The sequence below is a fragment of the Notothenia rossii genome, assembly GCF_949606895.1.
Source record: "Notothenia rossii genome assembly, chromosome: 3".
Classification (NCBI taxonomy): domain Eukaryota; kingdom Metazoa; phylum Chordata; class Actinopteri; order Perciformes; family Nototheniidae; genus Notothenia; species Notothenia rossii.
In genome coordinates, this window is record NC_136901.1 from 81,688,350 (window position 1) to 81,713,495 (window position 25,146).

General features: G+C 40.1%; 1 protein-coding gene across 14 annotated transcripts in view; it reads right to left on the reverse strand.

Annotated features, from left to right (window-relative positions):
* diaph2 (diaphanous-related formin 2) overlaps positions 1-25,146 on the reverse strand; it is a 347,379-nt gene that overhangs the window by 233,652 nt on the left and 88,581 nt on the right. For all 14 annotated transcript variants that reach the window (XM_079670514.1, XM_079670513.1, XM_079670507.1 and 11 more), the window contains 4 exons: positions 18,693-18,832; positions 3,259-3,333; positions 3,088-3,157; positions 2,274-2,410 (listed from right to left, as the gene is read on the reverse strand). In XM_079670514.1, coding sequence (XP_079526640.1) covers positions 2,274-2,410; positions 3,088-3,157; positions 3,259-3,333; positions 18,693-18,832 — 422 coding nt within the window. The remainder of the gene's footprint in view (positions 1-2,273; positions 2,411-3,087; positions 3,158-3,258; positions 3,334-18,692; positions 18,833-25,146) is intronic.

A 25,146-nucleotide genomic window follows, 5' to 3' on the forward strand; every position in this document is an offset into this window, starting at 1 on the left:
ACCGCACTCCATCTCTTTGAATGCAATCTGGTCTATTATTGTGGCAGTATCCAATTTTACCTCATCATACTTGTTACTAAAGTGATGCTATACAAAAACAGGGTTTTACTGCAAATGTTTTCAATTGTCAAAGCAATTTTGGATGAGTGTATTTGGCTGTGTGAGAAAGGATGAAAATTATAGGAGGAACTAATGTGCAAATACACCTATTGAGAAGGTAAGCAAATTGAGCACTTGCAAGGGCTCAAGGCAGCTCTGCTAAATAGAACATTGGACAATTTCCGCCTCTAAATTGTAAATGAAAGAGGAATGGTGTGCTGCACATGCAAACGCACACACACAGGATGCAATAAAAGTTAATTGATGTCTTTTGAGCACTTATGTAAACAGTGATTTACAAGTGCACACATTATAATTGGAAACAGGTGGTCTCTCTGACACTTCAAGGCCCCATTCGCTATTTTACCGTAATCAATTGAGATATTGAAACGCTTAGTCCTTTCTTTAACCTTCTTTCTCCCGGAGTACAAAAGGGCTCTTAGTCTGATATACGTTCACCTTGTTGTTCCGATAAATGTGTTCAAAAATAAATAAATGGACACACAAGGGCAAAGGTTAAACTTAGAAATATCAGCCTTATGCATGTTTATACTCACACCTGCCAGTTGGCTTGTTTTTTCCATTTGTATTGTCCTTATCAGCACAAACAAATAAGACTTTCAGGATGACAAATGAATAGCAGTTGCTTTGTGAGTGTGCGAGATGGTGTGTCCGACCAAAAGGACTGTATGTGTGGAGTTAACTTGACAAAGAGATAAATTGAACAGCCACGCTCTGTGATAGGGGTTACAGAGTCACAGACAAGCATGGGGGGGTGCTGCATACTGAGCAGCTTTAAAGCCGGTTCAGGCAAGGCTTCAAACGGGCCAGATAGATCTGCTTAACTTGTCGTGTTCCCTTTTGATGCTGTCAGCTGAAGTGGGTGTTGAACATGAGCCAGCGTCACAACATAGGTTGGTAGAGACGTTTTTTGAACAAGAAAGTGACGCCTCGGCTCCTTAGGCTGTCATTTTGACAGGATAGGTTCATTTTAATGCAGAGATGTGATCATGGCAAAGATTTCCATGCTAGCTTTAACTTAGTCTTGAACACTTTGAGATTGAGACAGACAGACAGACATGCACTATCTAATCTCCCCATATTTGGTTAAATAGCTGTCTGCAGGCATGGTGTAGTGGTGACTGTAATAGATCATTTATTAAATGTCAAAGTGTGAAAGTGTTACATTCATAAAGGATTATCTGGACGGTCAGAGGTGTGAGACACTCTGCTGAACTCAGCTTCTCCAGCAGATTTTGTGTTTTTTTTTATTTCCAGCACTGCATACAGACTGACTTTGAAGTGCCATTGTTATTCTAGTCTGGCCCTGTGGGAAACAATAAAAAACACTCCCTTAAATCCAATTTATAAGCTGTCAGATGGGCGGTGTGTCCGTGGCAAACTGCACTGAGTAGTTCAACACATTGAACAGACTAAACTGCATCATCTAACCATGGGACCCTACAAATGTCTATCCTGTGTGAGTTCATCTGTCATCGATGAGCATGCTCACAGTGGGTTAACATGAATACATGAGGCTCAGCCTCTGACTGAGCACATGCCACCCAGTGAGAGGTGATTGAAACAATAGTGATATTCAAGTGTTTACAAGAAACAGACGTCTCCTATCTTCTTGCTAAACATTAGAGAGTGAAAACAGAGTGGAGACGGACCTAATCTTTATCATCTTTGTATATATATATGTATATATTTGGTATTGGTATCGTGTTGTTTCCCTATCAGCTGTGATTTACTGAGAGGAGGTTACGTAAAATATTTAAAGGGTCAAATTGCAAAACAACATACCACAATGTAAGCTGGGAAATAGCTATGCTTATATTTGAAAATGTTTATGGTATCTTTCACTGAAACCTCTGGACAGTGTCTACAATGGATCCAATGGAAAATGTCCGCAGTGATGTTTGCAGATTATCCTGAGTAACAAGGAACAAAAGTGGATTTATATTCACACCTAATGGCTAATCATTTGACACCTTAGAGATTAGAACTGAAGCTTTTAAATACGTTATCTGATATGTGACCAAATATGTATGTGACGTAACATTATTGGGAGGATACATTTACATATTGAGTCTTTCATTTTATGCAAGACTCAAGAAAGAGCAAGATGTGTGAGAACTTAATGTGACAAACAGTCAGGTAATTGGACTTACATGTTTTCCTCTCCAATAATACAGAAAGCAGACAGAATTTTGACGGTCTCTGTCATCATGCTGGTCTGTTTTGGGTCAATGGCTCGAGCCAACAGCAGCAGGCTCCGCTCATCTCCCAAGATCCTTTGCAGTCCATACTGTGAGACATAGAATGGAGGAGGTGGGAAACAGAAAAGGTCCATTGGGTATAAATTAATGAGAGCATTTGCATTCATGGGGAACTTTCACTTCAGGTAAAAAATGAATTATAGAAAAAAGCTCAAATGTACGTTAGATATAGTTAGCCTTAATTTTCTTTTAAGGAGGGACAACGAGGCCATCGTAGAAAATGGAGAGGATGATGAATTAATTCAATTCAGGACAGGACTATAGGGACAAATGCTTATAGTCTCCTGTACCTTTTAGTCTCCCCACCACTGAAGGAATGGGCAGAGCAGACCACGTGTGGGGATTAGCTCCACGAGAAGCAATATCAATAGTTCATTTATCCTTGAAATGTGTGCCACTTTTGAGAAATGAGCCAGGCCTTCCCAAAAAAAGATAATTAAAAGATCTGAGACTGTGTGCTTGAAATAGTAAAATTTGCTTCCCTTTGGTTTGACACCATCCCAGGCTTGTCAGAGTTTCCGGTTTTTTCTTTATTATAGCATTAATTTTACACACCGGTATTAAATATTAGACATTGTCTTTACACTTTAAATAGTGAATTGAAATTAGTAGGGCATTTAGGACTGCATCCAAGCAATACCATTGAATCACGCATGTATAATGAGGTAACATTGTGTGTAGATAATCTTTGTTGACTCTTACAAACCTTGTTGTTCATAAAAGCCTTCAAGCATTGGATAAGCTTATGTTGGTTCCGTTTATCAATATTTTCTTGCCTGAAAAACAAAAATGAAAAAGGATATTGTGATTATTGAGCGCATCAGAACCTGTCGCTTAAAAAATGCCAGATATTTGGATGTAATAAGAGATCACTTACTGTTTCTTATCCAGGAGCTTCTCCAGCGCTTCCAGCAGAAGACCAAGACCCTCATGACCAAAATTATTAACCCAACTAGAAAGAAGACAGAGAGATGCACAAAAAGTCAGTTACACAATATTCAGTCAAAATAATAATTGTCCTTCCGGTTTATTGTCAGCCATGTTGATCTACAGGACAAAGCAAACACAAACAATAGTGTGTGAACCTCAGAAGACTTCATCCATACTAATTATTTGGATACATTGACTGCTGTTGTTTCAAATTCCTAATACAGGGAGCTGCAAATAAAAAACACCCTACCCTCTCGAATACTGAATAAAGTCTGAATGAGTTTGAATTTAAACTGTTCCCATCTACCAGCAAATGAACAACCATCCATCTAAACTAGTGTTCTCATCGCTAGGCAGTTTGTTTCCCGGCCCCCCTGCGAGCCGCTGTGTTCCTGTGCCAAAAGATTAAGCAATGCAAGAAAGATAACACTGTAATCGATAATGGATCGCGAGAAATAATTGGCTATAAACCGCAGCGTATCAAGAGACGGCAAATGATCCAGTACAGATGAGCCCGTTTGTCTGAGGCAGGAGGACAGACAAGCTGGAGAGGGGGGGGTAGGTAGCTAGATTATGTCATTAGCATTACTTGTTTTCAGGCCCTTAAGTGTCAATAACGCAGAATGCATGGACCAATTTCCTGCCATTGATAGAGCATAAGTCAGTGATTCATCCCGCCTTTTTGACAATGATTTGAACTAATAATGGTTTAAGTATTAAAATCTCTTTTATTGACTCTGTGAGTCAGAGGAGACCCTCGGTTACGAATGAGAAGCATTAAGCCTGAGGCGACTGGCAAAGCTGAGGTGAGGTATTCCCTTGATCTGTGACAGGCTACAACCCCCCACCTACCATTACTCAAATCACATTACCAGACAAGCAGAGGAAATGTACAAGTTATTGATACTTAGTGTAGTGTATAATGATGATCTGTTTCCTTAATAAAAACAAAGCATTATATTGCAATTTATAAATGTCTGTTTACAATACAATGAGTGGTGAATGTGTGCTTGGATTGTATTTAAGTCCATAAAAGAATAAAGAACAAACTGTCTCAGTTCAGTTCAGAATAATAAGATGTTATATTTGTCAGACAGAGGTGGTAAAAGTAAATAAGAAAGTTAGACAACAAAGAGAAAGAAAAAGATTTAGAGGCAGCCAAGTGCAGTAAATCCATGGCTTCTGCTTACGCTCCTAATGATGGTATTGTCAGTGTTTAGACAATAGGAAATGGTAAGGACAAAAGTAAAGAAACGTTGTGTTTATTACACGGTGAAACTGCATCGTGAGACTCTGGAAATAATGTGTGACCTCAACGCGGGGTGTGAGAACAGCAGCAAAGGAAATAAAGAGCTTTGTTCTCTGCAGCAAGGACAAGTAGAGGTTCAACTCCATTTCTATGTCGTGCTATGCTTTTTATTATTTACATCAAATAAGGTGGTTATGCTGCTTGCTGAATGTTTTTATATTTTAAATATATTACTGACCATTAAATCAAATCAAATCAAGTTTTATTTATATAGCACATTTATAAACGATTTTTGGTCGAGCCAAAGTGCTCTACATATAATATCATTTATATAATATATAAATCAAATTGATACATTTTACATCAAGTGGGACGGACCCATACATACAAATATTCCTACATATCTATTAATATCAAATCATTACTAAATGCTCACTATCTTTAACTGTGATCTCACTAGGGATACAACATCTGGTTAGATTGAGAAGACTGGCTCCCACTCACCATACTTCAAGAAATAAACATTAGTTATCATTTAAATGTGTTATTTTTGCGTTAATCCGAAGCATAAATTCAATCAAATAGCATTCTTAAAACCATTCATTACCAAATCATGTTTGGTGTAAAACACAATAATTGACACTCTTAAATGAAGTTCTCCTTATCTCCCAAAACTTTACTTAAGAACTTTATCAAATGCAGGGATATGAATGTCTTCATGATGATTCTCATGATGACCCTGACGGAGCAGAACGGAGGCTCTGGAGGACATAAAGAGAAACTGGGCATCTGGTATGTTTTGGAAATGAGCGTTCATACATGCACATGCTGTCACACAACGAGCAGTCAGGGGACCCATCCCATCCATTGACTGACTGTGACCAACAGTCAGAAAGACTGAAACCCGATTCCAGCAGTCAGAGCTAGCCAAAATGTGACTTCACTATGGTCAACAGTAAATGATAAACATTTGTCTAACAGCATCGATCCAACCTAACGACTCCCTTTCTACACTTTTCACAGAGCTAATTGTTTGAGATGATGTTCATGTTGCAACCCATTTTTCAGCTTTACAATGAGTTATGCCACAGAATGTAGTGAACATGATTTGTTGCTTTGGAGTATACACAGGTTACAGTAAATATGTTGACATTCAAATGAAATTGGATGAAGATCAATCTTATACAAACACACACTTTGAAGTGACTGTTATTTTGTATATATTGATTGTTGTGCTTGCATGTATGTCTTAGTGTGTGCATATGTATAAATGTGTCTCTTTATTGTGTATATGTAGGTATATACATATTTTTACATATTTGTATTTTTGAATTCGGGATTGTGGGAAACGATATTTCGATCTCTCTGTCAGTACACACAAATTGAAAGATTGACAATAAAGTTGACCTTGACACATTGGGAACAAACGTAGGAGTAAAACATTAGTGAGAAAGTTGTATTTCAACTATCAAACAAGTCAATTGGTGTAAGAAGTTAAACTAATTAAAAAAGTATTCTGTAACAGATGTTTGTCTGAAATGTTTACCTTCTCTCTATTGTTGTTGGACTCAAACAGAACGGACATAAAAGAAAGGAGGGAATTGGATAGTCTGCACTGAAACTTGTTTTCCCCAAGAATGTATACCTTGCTGCAGGTTGCAACATAATGCAGTCCTCCTTCAAGGTTTTTAAGGCAATAAATGGTTCCGCTCCTCCCTACATCCCATACTGTCGATCATTTCCTGTCCCCTCACGTATCCCCTAAGGTCTTCAGCAGCTTGCCTTCTAAATGTCCCCCAAGTTACCACAAAGAAACCACAAAGAAAAGGAGAGATGGTGCTTCTGCAGTGTTTTCCCCGAGGCTACGCAATGCCCTTTCTCTCTTCATCGGAGGAACTGCCTCTATGGACAACATACTATTACAACTAATAACAAAAACAACAATACAAATACCTACACTACAACCACAAATCCTACTTGTAGTGTTAATAATGTTACCACTCTGGTTAACAGGCTGCTTGCCAACCAGTCTTTGTATACCTCCATTTCATAAAAATAATGTATCCCAACATTTGATGAGATCAATAAAGTAAACAAGCTTACAGTTTTACCTGTGAGTATTGTAATCTGATGAACAGTGTGGCTGAGGAAGTAGAACAGAGAACGTACAGTGGCTGAAGTCTTAGGTGAAACATAACGTATTTGTATCTCTGGGCCATTTAAATATCAATATAGTAATTCAACTGTTAAGGAAGGAAGTTGAATGATCCGTTCCTTATCAGTCTCCCCTCCGAATACGGGCATGCATCCAAGGATTCCATTAACTTGAGGGAGAACTTCTTCATCTAATATTGATGGCTATAATCCTCTAGTTAAGTGCCACCAAATTGTGTTACTTTTTGCAATCATGTATATACCGCAGGCAAAATAAAAAATTCATGGTCAGTCTCAGGGAAGCAATTTTATATTTTGTATTTCTTCCTACTTGCTAGGCGGAATGAGGTTCTAGTTACTAAAATGGATAAGAAATGTAGGCATTTAAAATCCCTAAATCAAGTGTTAAGGAATCAACTGAATGTTTACTAAAAACATTTCAGCCACAGAGTTATGTTATGCATTTATTTTAGCTCCAAAACATTACAAATATTCCCCAAAAAGATGGTACTGATTTCCTGACATGCTACCATAACAAAATGTAGTTATGTGTTTGTGATATTCATCTATGCGTCTGATTTTTAAACAGTTTGTGTTGTTAAGGGTCAGCGGGGACTATCCCATCATGTACAGTGGGGCAAAAAAGTATTTAGGCAGCCACCAACTGTGCAAGTTCTCCCACTTAAAAAGATGAGAGGCATGTAATTGTAATCCTAGGTATACCTCAACTATGAGAGACAAAATGAGAAAAAAAAAAATCCAGAAAATCACATTGTCTAATTTTTAAAGAATTTATTTGCAAATGATGGTGGAAAATAAGTATTTGGTCAATAACAAAAGTTCATCTCAATACTTTGTTATATATCCTTTGTTGGAAATGACAGAGGTCAAACGTTTTCTGTAAGTCTTCACAAGGTTTTCACACACTGTTGCTGGTATTTTGGCCCATTCCTCCATGCAGACCTCCTCTAGAGCAGGGGTTCCCAAAAACCCCTATTATAAAAAATTATTTAAAACAATTGATACATTTTTTGGGGAATTTCTTTTTAAAGAACAAGCTATATTGTGTTTTTTAAATTATTATTAATAATTTAAAAAACACAATAATTTAATTCACTAGCACTGTTCTTGTGATCATTTTGACCCCACGGGGTGAGATCTTGCGTGGAGCCCCAGATCGAGGGAGATTATCAGTGGTCTTGTATGTCTTCCATTTTCTAATAATTGCTCCCACAGTTGATTTCTTCACACCAAGCTGCTTACCTATTGCAGATTCAGTCTTCCCAGCCTGGTGCAGGTCTACAATTTTGTTTCTGGTGTCCTTTGACAGCTCTTTGGTCTCGGCCATAGTGGAGTTTGGAGTGTGACTGTTTGAGGTTGTGGAAAGATGTCTTTTATACTGATAACGAGTTCAAACAGCATTAATACAGTTAACAAGTGGAGGACAGAGGAGGCTCTTAAAGAAGAAGTTACAGGTCTGTGAGAGCCAGAAATCTTGTTTGTTTCTAGGTGACCAAATACTTATTTTCCACCATCATTTGCAAATAAATTCTTTAAAAATCAGACAATGTGATTTTCTGGATTTTTTTCTTCTCATTTTGTCTCTCATAGTTGAGGTATACCTAGGATGAAAATTACAGACCTCTCTCATCTTTTTAAGTGGGAGAACTTGCACAATTGGTGGCTGACTAAATACTTGTTTTCCCCACTGTATTTCATTAGAGACAGGCTACGCCCTGGATCGGTCACCAATCCATCACAGGGAAACCCAAACAGTCACACAAAGGGAGAAATGATTGAGGCAAGCCAGAAAAAGTAAACTCCACTGGAAACACCACAGATGGCCATCCTGCTGGGAGGTGGACTGAGCCGCTATGAAAAGAAATGCACACGTTTTCTGACATGTGTGCACTATATTTATCTTATTATTTTATACATTTCTTCCAAGCTTACCACAAGTAAGCCTTTGCTGCTGCTTTGAACACAAATATGACATTCAATCAATCACCTGCTCACGACATCATTCAGACAGTCTTGACATAGCTCTCTTCAAATTGTACTTCAAGGTTCTTCACTGAAAGCAGAGAAAGGGTTCGAACAAAATAACCTGCAGTAGCACTTCTGTCGCTCTGCATGCAGTCAATCCATTTTTATTTATATGGCGCTTTTCAGCTACAAGGCTATTCAAAATGCTTTATCCAAAACATCAAAAGCATCCTGACAAAGTGCAAAATAAACATCCAAATTAGATTAAAGAGCCAAGGAAAAAGAACATTTTAAGAAAAAGGATCAAATAAGACAGTTATAAAGTACACACGGGGCAGTGTAAAAAACGCATCATTTGATTGAATAAAAGGCAGCAAAAAACTGAAGAACCTTCAGTCCTTGTTTTAAAGAATTGAGAGTAGCAGAATACCTACAGTTGTTTGGGTGTTTGTGTCTCCAAGTATGGTGTATGACAACTAAATGCTGCTTCTCCATGTTTAGTTTTGGATGCGGGGACATAGTCAAACCCGCCATTAAAGACATGAGTACTTCATAACGTAGCAAAACATCTGAAACATATTTGGCCCCAAACCATTATGTTGGCCCTACCAATGGTTTCCAAGTGCCTTGCCAAGACCTCAACACTAAGTGATGTGATCCACCTCCTTTTCTTAGAGAGTAATAGAGCAGCAGTTTTCAGAATCAGCAGCAACTTTCTCACTGCTAAAGTTGTTTATAATGTTGATAAATGAATTGACAAGTTTTTCAAAATCATAAAGGGACATAAGTCCTTTAGTAAATAACATATTATTAAAGTAAAGACTATTCTAATGATATTACATTATTTAGTTGATTTCTATAATATTGGATCTTAGTGACATGTTGACAGTGTGGACAAAGTGGTTCTCAGGCTGTATCACCTTCACTTGTTCAAGGGAGAACAAGTAGCTCAGAGTATCCCCTAAGTTACTGCCTCTGGGGACTTCCACATTGTTTCAGCCTTACATTGTTAAAACATAGCAGCTGTAAGTGTTTCTTTTTTCATGGTGGGGTGTTTCCTAAGTGGGACAGTGCAAAGGTAGAGTAAACAATGAGTTGCTGAGTTACATTGCTGTATATTGCTAGATGTAAGGACATAATACTATAGCAACAAAGGCAGAGAGCCGTGTAGAGTGTTTGTCGAGTATTAGGCATGGTCAATGATAAAAAGATGAAAGCACGTCATCAGAAAGTGACTCAACAGCTTCAGAAGCAGAACACCCTCACAACTTGTTTGACTGATCGCTGGTCTCGTGTGTAGATGGCTTGTAAGCACATTGTTTCCAGTCAATATACCAGAGTTATTATGTTATCATGACTAGGTGTGGAGCTTTGTTATTTAAGGCTTTGGTGCGAGTGCAATATTGTTGATATTGTATTACAGGCTAAGCCATGCAACTGTCTCTCTGTGGCAGCACCGACCTATTCAGTGCTGCAGTATTCCAATTGAAGCACACAGCTCTATGAAACCAAGAGCTCTGAACATCATAGCTGGGAAACCAAGCACCACCAGTCTCTGCTTAGTGATTTGCCATGCCAAACATGGAGCTACATTATACTTTGATCAATTTAATAGCCTTCTGAAATATCTATAATTTAAAGGGCATATCAGATGGCAGTTATTCTGTAGAATATCTGTAGAATATCTCAAAAAGGAATATGTTTGAAAAAACGGTTACAAAGAGCAACAACCTTATTTCGCCTTATTTCTAATATGTCCTTTAGAGTTATTAATATTAGTATTGTTATTATTATTATTTGTATTTTGTCTGATAGAAATGTTGGAAAGAAATGTTGTGGCATTTGAAACTATTTTCCCCTAAGACAAATATATATTGTCTTTTAATCTCAGGAGCACCGAAGGAATCAGAAAAGTGAGGTGGTAAAAAAGGCTTGACAAAACATTGTTGTGATAATGTCAGAGGCATTTCTGGTTGTCCAACAAATGTGCTGTTATTGCTTGGAGCTATATGTTACCAATAGCTTGTGTGCAAACCGTTCGCATTAACATATAGCATTAGTAAACCTAAGTGTATGACCAGTTAGTCGCTGCTGGACAAACGGACTGATAAACGAACAAAATTACATTGTTATCTCATATAAATAATGCTAATATAAAATCTAAAATAGTATGGAGGACTGTCCTATATATTTGCTCAAGCCATCATTGTTTTCTATACTATACTAATACTATATCATACAAATACAGAGAAATTAATCCCCCACCTTATCTATGGAACTGCGTGAAGAAAATCCAGGCTGCAAAACAACACCTGTCAGCATCAACAAACAAAACTTCATTTACAGATTTGATGGAAATATACCACCCACAGTTTCCTGGTGTTTTTTGACCCTCACTAATATAATCATAAACCTCACACAAAGTCAGTTAAATATTTAATACATTGCCAACGGAAGTGGTATATCCAAGGTTACACATACACAAATCCAAAATCATTGACCTGTGCTGTCCTTGAAGAAGAACCACGAGCAGCTGATATTGTTCACATGTAACTCAAGGTACATGCACTCTCTTTTTCCAAGTGACAGGTGCTATGTCACTCCACTGAGCCGTCATGGTATTATCTCAGGTCTCTATCTCCTGCTGGCTTTCACAGATCTTAAACATAATGCAAGACAGAAGTGAAAATATCATGGCTGGAAGACCTAAAACACACATACCGTACTTTTCATTTTAGTCAACAGATAAACAATTAAAGAAAGTGGTTTCTCTTTAACTGATGTTTCATAATAATATCAAAGAAAAAAGCCCCTGCAAAGGATCTGGTCATGGTAACAACAGGATCTTTAGTCTGAGGAGGAGTCCTGATGTCAGCACCTCAAGATTGTGATTGCTGGTGTAGCCAAGCGAGGGCAGGAACATGAGCAGTGCGGTACTCAAAAGGAGCACTTTGCACTTCTGATGGTGTTTGAGTCACAGCTTGAATCCAAAACGTGGTTCTTTTAACAAAGACTGATGCTGATACTGTGTGTGTGCGCCGAATTTGCAGAATGTGCCCGAAAGGGGTGCGATTCTGGGGATAGTAAGTCTCAATCGGAATTAAATCAGCTAGTGTGTGCAGATAGCTGACAGAACACCATGTTCCCCAGTCACAAAGAAAATGACCCCCGTGGAGTGCAAAACTCTTCGAATGATTCCCCGAACGACAGCAAGGATTCCTACACAACAGGCTGTACTCCGAGGTGACAGAAGACAGAAAGCAGTACAAAAGCTTTCAGATTGCAGGTTGATTTGACCAATTAATGTCATTATTCTGACACAGTAAATGTGTACTTGAACATCAGAAGAAGAATCAACCAGTTTGATGCGATGTTTCCAGTCATTCAATGCATTGACAACAATTCATTTGAAAGAACAGTGTCTACTTTCAAAGCCATAAAGTAGCCATTTTGTTTAATATGTTGTTGCTGTCACTTTATACAATAGATGTATAAACGATTTGCAAAGTATCATAGTAAATGTTTCAGAACAAGCACGTATATGGGTGCTATTATCTGATGTCTCATGGGAAAAACCCTAGGACAGCTCTGTAGCACTCCTAAATCCTGGAGCAGCCATGATGGCCTTACTGGGTTACAAACGTGTATACATGCTTTTATGCGTAGGAATAAAAGTCGGGACAATAATGAGTGACTCTGACCATTTAGAGCAACTGAAAAACTGAAATTAATTTACAAATGTTCTGCGTCCGAAGACATCTTATCCTCTACGATCAAATCCAAGGCCACATTTAGAAACAGATATTCCTGAATTATGTATGTATCACGTTGGGGCAGTTAGAGATACGGTTATCTTGGAGGTTAGCAGATGGTGTCATAAAATGAAATACACATCACTCTTAAAATATACCCAGGCACTGAGGACATTAATGTCTCCAAAATCATTTTAACTGCCTTTGAGGAAGAAGGGCGAACGTCATCTCTGAAGTCAGCTGCAAGGGTAAAAACGAGTTAACTTGCTCATTTCTGACTGCTCATCACGTCTGTTGAAGCCAGTGTCATAACATTTGTGCCAAATTTAACAGTCAAATAAATCTCCTTGAATGCTATAAAACGAGAATGATGGTGCCATTGTGAGACGTAAAAGACAAAGGAGTGAGGATTCTTTAATGAGTGAAATATTTCTGTTACTTTTGAAAGTGTGAAGGGCTAAAGATACCTTTGCCTGCAAAACCTCAGCTAAATTATTGTGTCATTTCCACAGCGTTCCTGTCAAGTTTCTCCTCGACAAGTGAAAGAGCAAACGTGTATGAGGCCTGCAGGCTGAGAGTGGTTTGTAATAACACTAGGAGTCCAGGGAGTAGAGTCTCACAGCCTGGTGCGAAGAAAATGTCCCCACCGGAAAGCTTCCACTCCCACTTACGTCTTCGCTGTGTGTATAACATCCACAACGTATTTTATGGTCTAGACAGGTTAGGTTTTTGGATCTCTTGTGTCTTTCCTCCTTCCTTCCTCAAACTTTCCTGGAGGATGTTAAATCTCGATCTTAATGTTAGGAAGTCAAATTGCTATGTTTCCATTATTCTGAAAGTGATGGGTTGGGAAGAAATGGGGCTTGATCCAGAAGTGTCAAAGGTGGTCATGTGTCCAAAGGGAGCCTGCCTTGAACTCCACAAGTCACATCAGAATTGTGAATGCTAAATTACATTTCAAATTGACATGGGAGTCTGATTGAGCTTACAAAAGCGCTATCCAGGATTACAAAGTGAATACAGAGGATCAATGATGGATGATTCACTGATATAGAGAGCTATTTCCACATCAAAAATGACAGACTTGAAACAGTTATTCATCTCGGTGAAGAAAGTTAGACAGAGTGAGCTCATTGATGTCTACTGTACCTACGTCCTAGGGCTGGGACAGGGTGCTCAGTATCAGTAAGTTATGGACCTAAATAACGTGAATAACAAAACTTCTTCAGTCACACAATACATGCACCTGAGCCTTCTTTTTTACCTATCTAGAAAATAATTTATATTTGTACGGTATTACACGCAGCCAATCACCACAAGGGTTCAAAATGAATGCCCTCTACTGCAGTAGCTAACAAACATACAGTCTGTGTCGTGGTGACATTGAGCATGGCAGACATAAGCCATAATAATACGAATTTGAATACTTTCAAAATATATTTGTGTCAAAGTCATTTGTTTGGGGAGGGATGATGATGGCATTTGCTGCTAGTGATAAGTGCTGTTGTTTATACTGTGGACAGAAGAGGCCAAATGAGGAAGAGTCGGGTGTATAAGTGTAGAGTTTAGTGCTACTAATAAAAAAGCAATTTGTGCCAAGGGAGTGTCTTTTTTGACACCTTTTAATTGTTTTGGTTTTAAATCGTATCAGTTTGTGCCAGAGACATAAAATGTAACGATAATCAAGTACTGTCAAATATTTCCACCTTCCAGCTGGCAACTCAGTATTTACAAGTTGTTTGATTATCTAAAAATGATTGTTGGGGTCATATAAGGGTTTATTTGACCGTATTTAACTATAATATACAATGACTATGAGATTAGGAAATGCTTTGAAGGGCTTCGCTTAACAATTATACGGGGAGCACTACCACTGTACTTGGCAGAAACGTTGGTGTTTGTCAGTATGTTGCTTAATGCTTTATCAAGCTGTGTATTAGGACACACAGTCAATAGGGCACGCAGGTTTATGTTAGCAGGCATAGTAACTTCAAAGCTCGTAAGAAAAATATTACTAGTGTTCCATGCAACCCTCAGTGCTCAGCTACAAGCATTCAAGTGAGAAAAGCTGGTGAGACTGATTCACTCAGAGACATCCTGTGTGGCAGAGCAGCAAGATCATCACAACAACCCACACCTTGAGTATTCAGAAACAGAGAGAAAGTCTGGTGTCAGCAAATGTCTCCCGCCTCCATAAAGACCCCACAAGAAAATGCCCCCGAGTAAATGTCTGATTTTTACCGTGAAGATTCCACATAATGAAAAGTATGGAGCCCAGTTCAATTTTGCTTAAATATGTCTTAGGGATCTGAGAGCTAGCAGATCTAATATGGAAGTCACTGTCGGGATTTGACGGAGCCATAGTGTAATGCCTTTGGGCTAAACATAGGGAACTGAAAAGCTGGGGCCATGGCTGTGTGCTCTGCTGCCCAAAACCACTATAACTACTCTGCTATTTTCCTATTGGAAAGTTGATTGATGGAAGAACAGCTGAGTTGGATCAGAGGAAATGAGCTTTAACCCTACTGCTCCTGACTGAATTCAGCAAATGCAGTTTAAAAGTAATGTATGCCCTGTCATGTAAAAAAAACATTTCAACTTACATGGTACAAAATAAGCAGCACTATTTCTGCCTCAGTAATATCAAAATGTATATGTTTTTGCCTATTGAGAATATATTATGTGCTTTCTAATAATGCGAGACTGAGAACACAACTTGTGAAAAAAATGCTGCAGAGAAAAACCGCAGGATTTATCTCGCCCTAAATGAGAAAATAAGAGAGGAGTAATTTTCTCTAAGTTGGCATCTCACTTCATGTTAGAGGATTAAGAAATTAATGAAAAGTGGCTTGTCAATCTGACACTTCTAAATTAAGAAGAAAGTATCCAAATGACAAAATTAAAATGGGAAGAATGAAGTAGAAGAGGATAAATAATTGGCGGGGTAAATTCTGACAGATAGAGAAGTGGAAAACATGGCAGCTGAGGAGAAGAGAGTGGAAACAGAGTAAGCAGCCGATGCTCCAGGCAATGCCATCTGTGGGTGGATCTGCAAAGGCTGCATGCCACACACCTGTGTGAAAGTGCCTGGAGATAAGGCCCTCAGCACAATGGCCCCATGGCCACCTGCGCTGCCAAACAGGTGCACAGCCCAGCCAATTAAACTATTAGACAAACACAGGCCTCTGGGAGCAAATTAGCAAGCTGCCCAAACATCAGAGGAAAAACTAAAAGCAATGGTAAGCAGTAACTGAGCGTGAACAACACTTTGATGGGGAGACTTTCATTTCAGTGTATAGAATTAAGATCATGGTTTCTGATGTTTTTTATTTAATTAATTATCAAATCCTTGTTGAAAATGTCTCCATTGTCTTAACACAGGCCAGCTTTATATGATTGAAATAGAATGAAGATAAATATGCTCACCATGTATTAATGGGTCAGGGCTATATTTAGCTCAAATGTATCCAAATGACAATTAATTAAAAAATGTCTGCATGATGTGAGCCATAAGAAAAATACTATTTGTGTCTGATCAATGGCCCACTCGTGACAAAGCAGTGTTTTAACTAATTAAAATGATACATTTCACTTGAAGTGAAGACAATGTAATTAAAATATAAATTCAATAATGTCCTCCTTTGCCTTAGCTCTCATGCAGTACTTCTTCATTGGTGGAATATCTGGGTCGAAAAATGTATTTATTAATATATTTATTTATCAAAAACAGTTTAGGACCATTAATTGATTTTACTGAGAATAACTGTCCGTTTCGTACTGATTCCAGTGCTTAAATGGGTAAAAATACAGACTTGGTTTCGCTGACCTTTTAACCTTGGACAAACCGATTGGACACCAGCGTTGCTTTTGGAATTTAAGTTTGTTCTCTGTAATGAGAAATCCTGCGTAATGCTATAGGAAACACCAGAAAGACACAAATGAATGGTAGGATATAATGCACAAACTCCCAGTATATCTTACATTATGTACAGGCTTATTACTAGTCAGCTTTTACCGATGAATTGCTCATTAACTCGGGTCAAATACAAAAATGAAGTCTCCAAAATAGAATAATTCAAAAGCTGACCAGGGGTTAATTTGTAATAGTTGTAAATTAAAATATGCATGAATGCACTGCACTGCTATCTACTTCATGGTTATTTTCTGTTTATGATAACATGGCGGACAAAGGTTACATTAACATAGTGGAGTCAGTAAACCAAATGTGGATTTCCTGTGTGTTGTGATCCATGACAATTAAGTGCATTCATATTCATTATGAGTAACCTTATCCATGCTTCAAGAAAACAATCAGTCCTTTCACCCAGGAGAGAAATAATGAAGGGTGAAAAGATGAGCAGAACACCTGTGTTAGTCTACATTCACACTATTCCTCGTCGCCGCACACACCCATAAGGTGGCTTCTTCCCTGCTGCATGGACCTGACCATCCGTAGGAGGCGACACGTCCATGAAGCACTGGTCCTTTACATGCTGGCCAGAGGATCAGCCATTTGAAAACACACACAGTGCGAGCCTGGCCTCACTTACATCCCCTCGGCACCAGTTGGCCTTTCTGAGTGCAGAGGCTGACTTGACTCCCCATAGCTCGCTGGAAACCGGCTTCACAGCTCTGCGATCACTCAAGGGATAATCACTTAGCTAGTAAACTATACAACATATTACTATTTTGTCTGTTTGTATTGTGTTGCACTGTTGACTATGACTAATAAAAGCCTTGAACCTTGAAAATATGCATGTATACTAAGCATGGTGTGGTTCACTAGCTATAACATTGTTATCTGACTGAATACATTTGAATATTTTGTAATTAAACATTACATGTGCATCCTGTTGGTCCTTAGTTTGCTCAGGAAGAAGAGCATTGAAAAAGGTCAGCTTTACCCTCATATGAATGGGTGTCTTGAGTGGTTTGTATGAAACTCTATAACTCTATATATAATGCAGAGATGCAGCAGTAATGCTGGTATTAGCAAACAGATTAAATAAAAGCTCTTCTGGGGGCATGCTGGCGAGTCTATTTCTGTACCCAAGGTGAACATAAAAAAGAATTGCACTTATCCAGTGACTGTTTAATATGCACCATTCATTGATTCACATTAGGAAACATCTCCTCAACAGTGAGATGGTAAATAATTTAAAGGATCTGCTGTCACTAAGGGTTCTGCAGCACTAGTGGGACCAAATCAAAATTGGAGATCCCATTTAAAGAGAGAAGTCAGAGAATTTTATTAGAAATTAGAGACGAGGTTTATAAAACCATTGAAATCTGGTAATGAAAGATTTGAGAGCCAATCAAGGCTGAGCAGGACAGAGCCGAATACAAAAATAATTGAAAAAATCATGTTGGAGTACAGGTTTGGTTCCTAACAACTGGCCATTTTCCTTCTCCATGACTGTACGCTTTGTTTCAAAACTTGATGTTCTGTATTTGTCTTTTCTAACTAACAGTCCAATGAGAGGCCTTCACATACATCCAATTATTATTTAATCATTTCCAGCGGACACCTCCCTTGCTTAATGTCGAGTGACGTAATTAACATTTGGATGAGTATTGCTTGAAAAATACATGGTATGATGATGCAATCTCAAGAGTACAAAATAAGGTGTATATTCATCCTAAAGACATCCCAGGTGCGTATACCTTAAGTTACCAAGGTACACCTACACAGTATTGCAATTCATCCTACTTTCATGAAGGTTACAAAGTTCAATATGTATAGAATGTTTTTTTAGAGAAGTGTTCATTCCACTGATAAAGTCGTGGTTGCTGATATACAAATACTGCCCAACAGAAACAAATATAAATAGCATTAGTAATTACTTTGCTTCCAGCTTGTCCTTGCACTTAGCCACTTACTCTGAGCTGCGTCACTGTGCTTCACTCTATCAAACACACAACAAACGATCATTCTGTGCGTCAGGGTTATCATTTGGTCTTCTGTGATGTTGGCGTATCACCTAAGTGCGTGTCAGCATCGTTGGTGTCTGCCAGAAGCCGCCATTAATGTTCTCTTCCTCCACTTTTAAGCCATATTCCTATTGTACACTTTCTTAGATATTGATGGAACCGGATGAAAGATTTTAGTCATCAGACTTCTCGATCAAAGACACAAGGTGAGAAACCAGAGCCTTTAGTCCGTAGCCCATGAAAAAATCACTCCCAACATTCCCAGGCAAAGGCTAGTTTTGCAATGTGTGAAATTGTTGAGTTACTAACCTGACAGGGTTACTTGTGAGGGACACTCTGAGCGACTCCAGGCAGTTGAGCAGCTTTTCTTCTGTGATGCCAGAGCGCAGCTCGTGGACATATTCTTGGGAGGAAAGTGTACTCTCATGTCTGCTGTTCCTAAGTCCACCCTGAAAACCAAATATCAAAAGTTTAGTTTACAAACATACACTATGTTACCTCGGTAGGTCGATCTAATACAAAAATGATAATCAAATACAAACGTGTACACAAAGGACATCCATGCATGATTTGATGTCAACCACATACTCAACAACAACATGAAGAGGACTTAATGTTAGTGAGGGTCTGGTGTTCTCAGGAGGGTTAGTTGTCGAGACGTGTCTTGACGTCCTTTTGGATTCTCACAATGCTAATGATAAAAGCTGGCAAAAATGTCTGCGTTTTGGTAAAAGGACAAGTGAGCATTTAGTGATGTGTTGGCCAACTTCTCAATCAGCCAATATTGCAATGATGGACTATTCGCAGAGAGAGCCAAGCACAGCGGCAGCTCCTGCTTGAAATAAATGGATTGTTGTGTATAGTCTCCACAGAAGCCTCTAGGGACATGTTGCTACACTGATGCTTACACACTGAGACTACCTATTGGCAGCAATACACACACTTACACCCCAGCAGGGAAACATACATTTACAAACTCACTCCCCCAGCACACACTGTAGACAACACCGTGAATTACATTTAGCTGCAGCTTGATTCCAAAGCAGCAGAATGATTGACTATATGGCCTGACTTTGTTTTTTATGCAGGAAAACACATGACAAAAACCTTTCCAGGCAAATGTATGAATTCAACTTAATTATCTCTACTCCGACACATATGTGTTAAATTGGTATTTTTTTAGTTTGTGTCAAAATGAGCTACATTTTGGATGGGGGCTTTGTATAGGGACCCGTACAAAACAAAATGAGGAAATTCTCTCTGCAAAACAACATCACAAGTTCTCATTCATAACACTCCGTTCGATGTCTCACTATGGGATGCGCCTCATCGCGGAGCAAACAGAAGCATCAATCTCATTACGCCAATCCTGATTGGCTGGTGATCTTGACGTTAGCGTCAGGGAATCCACCCACCCTATAAGTAGCTTGCGCTACGCCGCATGCGTCATTCAAACACCTCTTCTCGCTTCAGAGCACATCTCTATATTGGTAGCCGGGCTAGCTCACACAGTCCACAGACGGAACCAAGCTATCCAAGCTAACTTCGGTCGACGGGCGCTCGCCGGCTACTTCTATATATACTTCTGCAAGAAGACTGTTAATACCAACACACCAGTTAGTGTTGCAAATCGACCTCGCCGTTTTTTCTTCGGAAATAAAGGTAAGGTTTTGATTTTTTTTTTCAAGGTAGCAACACACGTGTTGCTAGTTGGTCTTCCCTCACTACCGACACCACAGTAGCGAGGACGTTTTTTCTTTTTCTCTCTCACACCAGAGGAGTAGAACATAAAAAAGGTATTAACACACCAGTCTACACCGTCGCTTTTTCTCCGGATTAACGACAGGTTGTGATTCTCTTTTCTCAGCAACGCACCTGCTACGAGCGCGTCCTTCCCACGTCGCCATAATGGCGAACAAGATGGACACGTCTCTCCCTCACACCAGAGGAGCCAGGGAATCGGAGGCTCGGCTCTGCGGCTGCGGGTTGAAGATTTCGGACACAGACGCACACCAGGTCTGCTCGTCCTGCCTCGGGCTGCAACATGCCCAGGAGGCTATCGACAACCCCGGCTCATGCGGGCATTGTGCCCGTTTCACCGTGAAGAGCCTCCGCCGACGGTTAGCTCACCAAATTAGCTTGTCGGGTCAGGACTCCCTCATGTCCTCTGATTTACCGGACGGAAATCAGGACACGGGGGCGTCCGCCACAGAGATGGAGCCCCGCACTGTGTCGGTCTGGGGCTAATCAGTAGTGGCAGCTGCAGAACCGGAGTCCCGCGCCGTGTCAGGCTGGGACTCGGTGGCAGCGAGGGACGTGGCAGCGAGGGACGTGCGAGCGGGGCCCCACGCTATACCAAGCTGGGGCCTCACCATGGTCTCGCCCGCAGAAGATGTCCTGGAGTTGGACTATACGGAGGACGAAGAGGATGAAACCTCTGGATTCCTCCTGTCCGACTCTGATGAGCAGGAAGACAAAGTCTTCATGTCATCGGCTCAGGCTGCAACGCCGGGAGCGATGGTTGCTCTCCCGGGCGATAGCACACCAGCTTCGCCCTGTCTGAGTATGGACCTGCAGGCTGTGTGTCAGCGTGCCGCAGCCAGACTAGACATCCCATGGCCCGAAATGGCCAAGGAGACCTCCAGGTCCCGTTACGAGGGGAAAAATTTGCCCCAAGCAACAAGGACAAAGAGGCAACTCCTGCCGGTCTTCCCGGAGATGTTGGATGAGGTGTTAAGTTCTGGTTGGTCTTGGTGACTTTCGAGATAAGCTCGTCTGGCAATACGGGAGCTACAATATCCCATAGTGAGACATCGAACGGAGTGTTATGAATGAGAACTATAGGTTACTTACGTAACCCCAGTTCTCAGAGTAACATGAAGTGAGATGTCTCACCAGACGGCCCTCCTTGCTATGGTGAAGCGAGAAGAGGTGCTTATTTTTGAATGACGCATGCGGCGTAGCGCAAGCTACTTATAGGGGGTGGATTCCCTGACGCTGATGTCAAGATCACCAGCCAATCAGGATTGGCGTAATGAGATTGATGCTTCTGTTTGCTCCGCGATGAGGCGCATCCCATAGTGAGACATCTCACTTCATGTTACTCTGAGAACTGGGGTTACGTAAGTAACCTATAGTTATGCCGAACCAGACTGCTAGACAAAATCATTTTCACTGTGATCATCCCTGGACTGCTGGTTCCCCACAAAGTGAGCTGTGCTAATAGGCAGTTTGGGAAGTAATAAGCTAGCTCATTTATCTGGAGAAAGGAGAGGCCTGCTGCTCTCCTGCAATGCACAGTCAACATGAAAGAACCATATTTTTCGGTTGAAAAAAACAGAGGAAGTTTACAGCGAAATGCTAATAACTATGTGTTGTAGGTTTTAACTGATCTTAGAGTTTGATTGGTTCAAAAATGTTAAGTAGTGTTGTCTTAAAGGCAGCCATAAGATCATCAATCTGCTATCTTCTACATCTTTTTTATTATTGACAGTGAAAATGAAAAAGCAAACAGCCGACCGTATTGTCTTAATGAGAGGGGCTTTTTGTAAGGCACATCAAACTGAAATAAAACAGAGAAACAAAGCTCTATTTTGTTCGACTTAAATGTCACTGTTCTTCTTGGTGTGCACAGATGAACCAATATTGCAGTTTTCTACTGTTATTAGTGGCATAGGTTTTTATACATTGTGTCTGTTCTGTTATTGTGATACTAACACTACCAAAAAAGTTAGACAGTATGCTTTCACACAATTGTTTTGCTTAATAGCTAAATGTTGCAATTAATCAATGTTGTGTTATTCTTGTCTTTTCTTTACCCTTCTCACCTTGATCTATACGTACACTTATGCCATTCAGCTTTTTCTCAAGCACTGTTGGGTAAATGTTGAGGAGTGTTTGTCTAAGCTTTTAGAAGGCTGAAGTAGTTATTAGACCAGGCATCCTCAAAGTCCGGACTCCGGTCCGGATCCGGACCGAACCACAACTGTCTCTGGACTCTGAGCAAATTATACTTTTCATATGTGTTATCTGCGAGACATCGCCACAACGCAACGAGTCAAAATGTTCCGCTATGTCCACTACAAACAGCGCTCTGCATGTCCGACTGTTCCACTGTCTGTGTGTGTCTGTCAACGCATTGGTCCAATCACATTAAGCATCCTGTCAGCGTTTTTTTCCCCCCACCAACAGTCTGCGAATCAGAGGCACAGTAGGGCGGGTCTTCGCGGAATGCGGGTGGGAAAAATGCGTGTGTTTAAAAAAAAAAAAGTCAGAGCGAGAGTTAACAGCTTATCTAGTTGCATGCATCTGTACTGTAGCTAGTAGTAGTCTAGTTTCACCTACTGGGGTTACATGGGGGGGGCAACTGGTACCCTCAAAATAGGCCTTGCCACCCCAGCTGCCACCCCAGTGGGCAGCTTTGTTTTGAAAGAAAAGTTGTGGCTCATCTGACATTTATGAGAGAAAGTCTCTAATGTCCGAGTGCAAGTGAATGCAGCACAAGACGCACGCCTTGTAACCCCTCCTCCGGACCTGGCGCGAGCGTGGAAATATGATTGGCGGCGATTTCATTTGAACGGTACGGCGCAAAACGAGAAGCATTCGGACCCAAGTACTGAAGGAATTAGGTATTTGCGGTCTACAATGACAGAGAAGAGATTGTCAGGTTGGCTGTACTCATCATTGAATTAAAACGCACTAAAGCTGTTGATCTTAATACGTTTGTGAGGCGTTTTGCTGAACAAGATGGTAATCGCCGCATTCAGCTGTAATAGACATGTCAACTTGATGCTCTGCTCACGGATGAGCATACCAAACTGTTAAGATGATGACCTTACGTGTGTAAATATATGTTTTTCTTTGTGGGGGTCTTCCCCCAAAAAACTGTTTTAAGTCCTGAGAAAGTCAAATAAGAAGGTGTGTAAAACTACACTGCCCAGCAAAAAGAAAGTAACCACTTTGATTGAACTAGGCCAGTAGGTAAAGGCTTTCCACTGGATAATAACTGAAGTATAAAAGAATGCACGACTGAAGTGATGGAGACCATGTTTGAAGGCAAACAAAAAGAGGAAATAACAGGTCAAATCAAGCAAATCCCCATCTCAGATTCCACAGCAACCAGAAGAACATAAATACTGGCTGGTGATTTGATGAATCAGCTTTGTGATGGAATACAAAATGCACAGTGCATTTCCTTAGCGGTGGATGAGTCCACTGACACCACTGACAATGCTCAGTTGCTGGTGTTTGTTAGTTTTTATGATGAGGCAAAGGGGGAGTTTGTTGAAGATGTGTTGGGCCTGACGAACCTCAGTCGACAGAAAAGGGGGCAAGATATTTATAAAGCAATATTGGGAATGCTGAATGAAAGAGGGTGCAGTTGCCTTTATTCATAACTGTGCAGCTCTGAGGGATCGAGCACAGACACAATAACAATGAAAACTGCTGCATACAGATTATTTTGTTTTTGCAACCTCGTGTTAAGAATCTTGTTGTAATTGTTTAAAAGTTTGAATGACCGTAATAAACGGACCTTTGTCTTATTGAAAAAATTTTTTTGGACCTTTAAGATTTGTATTTGAGTACCCCTGTATTAGACCATAGGGAGAGGTAAGAATCCTTCTCATTACATCTATATTTTTCAACTATTACTACCGGGCCCTTTCGTGCAAAATTCTGACCAACACCATTTTCACATGTTTTTACAATTTACCATGAAAATAATGAAAATTGTGAAGACCAAATGTAAACTGTGTGAAGGCTCAATAGGCTGAGCAGAGAGAGAGACAGACACTGAAAGACACATAGCAAACCTCAGGGTGAACTCTCTGGGCTTATGAGTTCTCAAGGTTCAACTAAGACGGTGATGCAAAACTTTATAGTGCTTCTAATTCCTGAGAGGAACTGCTTTTTTTCAGAAACGGACTATTGACAGTGCACAAAAGACCTGGCAAGGCAGAGCTTTCAAAAAGTTTTGCTGATGTCTGAGCACTTCCCTGGGAGGAATGCTCGCCAAATTCAATTTCTTGGTGGCAGTTGTGCTGCTTATTCCAGTATTCAGGGTGAAGGTAGACTGCTCCACCTTACGGTTAGTTACTTAGTTCAGTGGTGGGTTTCATTCAAGTCTGAAGACCAATGACCTGACATTTAGCAGAGGCTTGACTTGGTTGGAGAGCTTAATAAAATGTTCTCATCACCTTTGTCTGCAGCTGTGGGTAAAGTGATGGACTTTGAATCAGGGGGTAGCAAGTTTGAGTCCCACTGCAGTCAGCATGTCGTTGTGTCCCTAAGAAACTGTGGGGATTGTCCACAGTACTGAATGTATGTAAGTCGCTGTGGATAAAAGCGTCAAGCAAATGACATGACATGTAATGTAATGTAATGCCAAGGACAGCTTGCAACATTGAGCATGTGGACACCAGTAATTGTTTAACTATAAATGCATGCACTTTAGGCAGGGTAATAGGGCCTCAATGACATCTATTTGAACACAAACAGCAAGAGAACAAACAGTAAAAGAATAATTGCAAATCACTGCAACTCTATATTTGTATATGGCTGATAAGGTGGCTGCATTTTCAGTTTGTCACTTCCTCAATAACACAGAGCATAGTGAGAGGAAAACACATCGCCCACTTTGTATTTATCTTCTTACTTCCAAGCAGTTCCCAGCAGGCATTGCACTATGTCCAGAAAAGCTATGGCTCTGGTTTCACCGCATGCTCTGACCTCTGGAAACCAAAGACACTGACCATAAACTGCT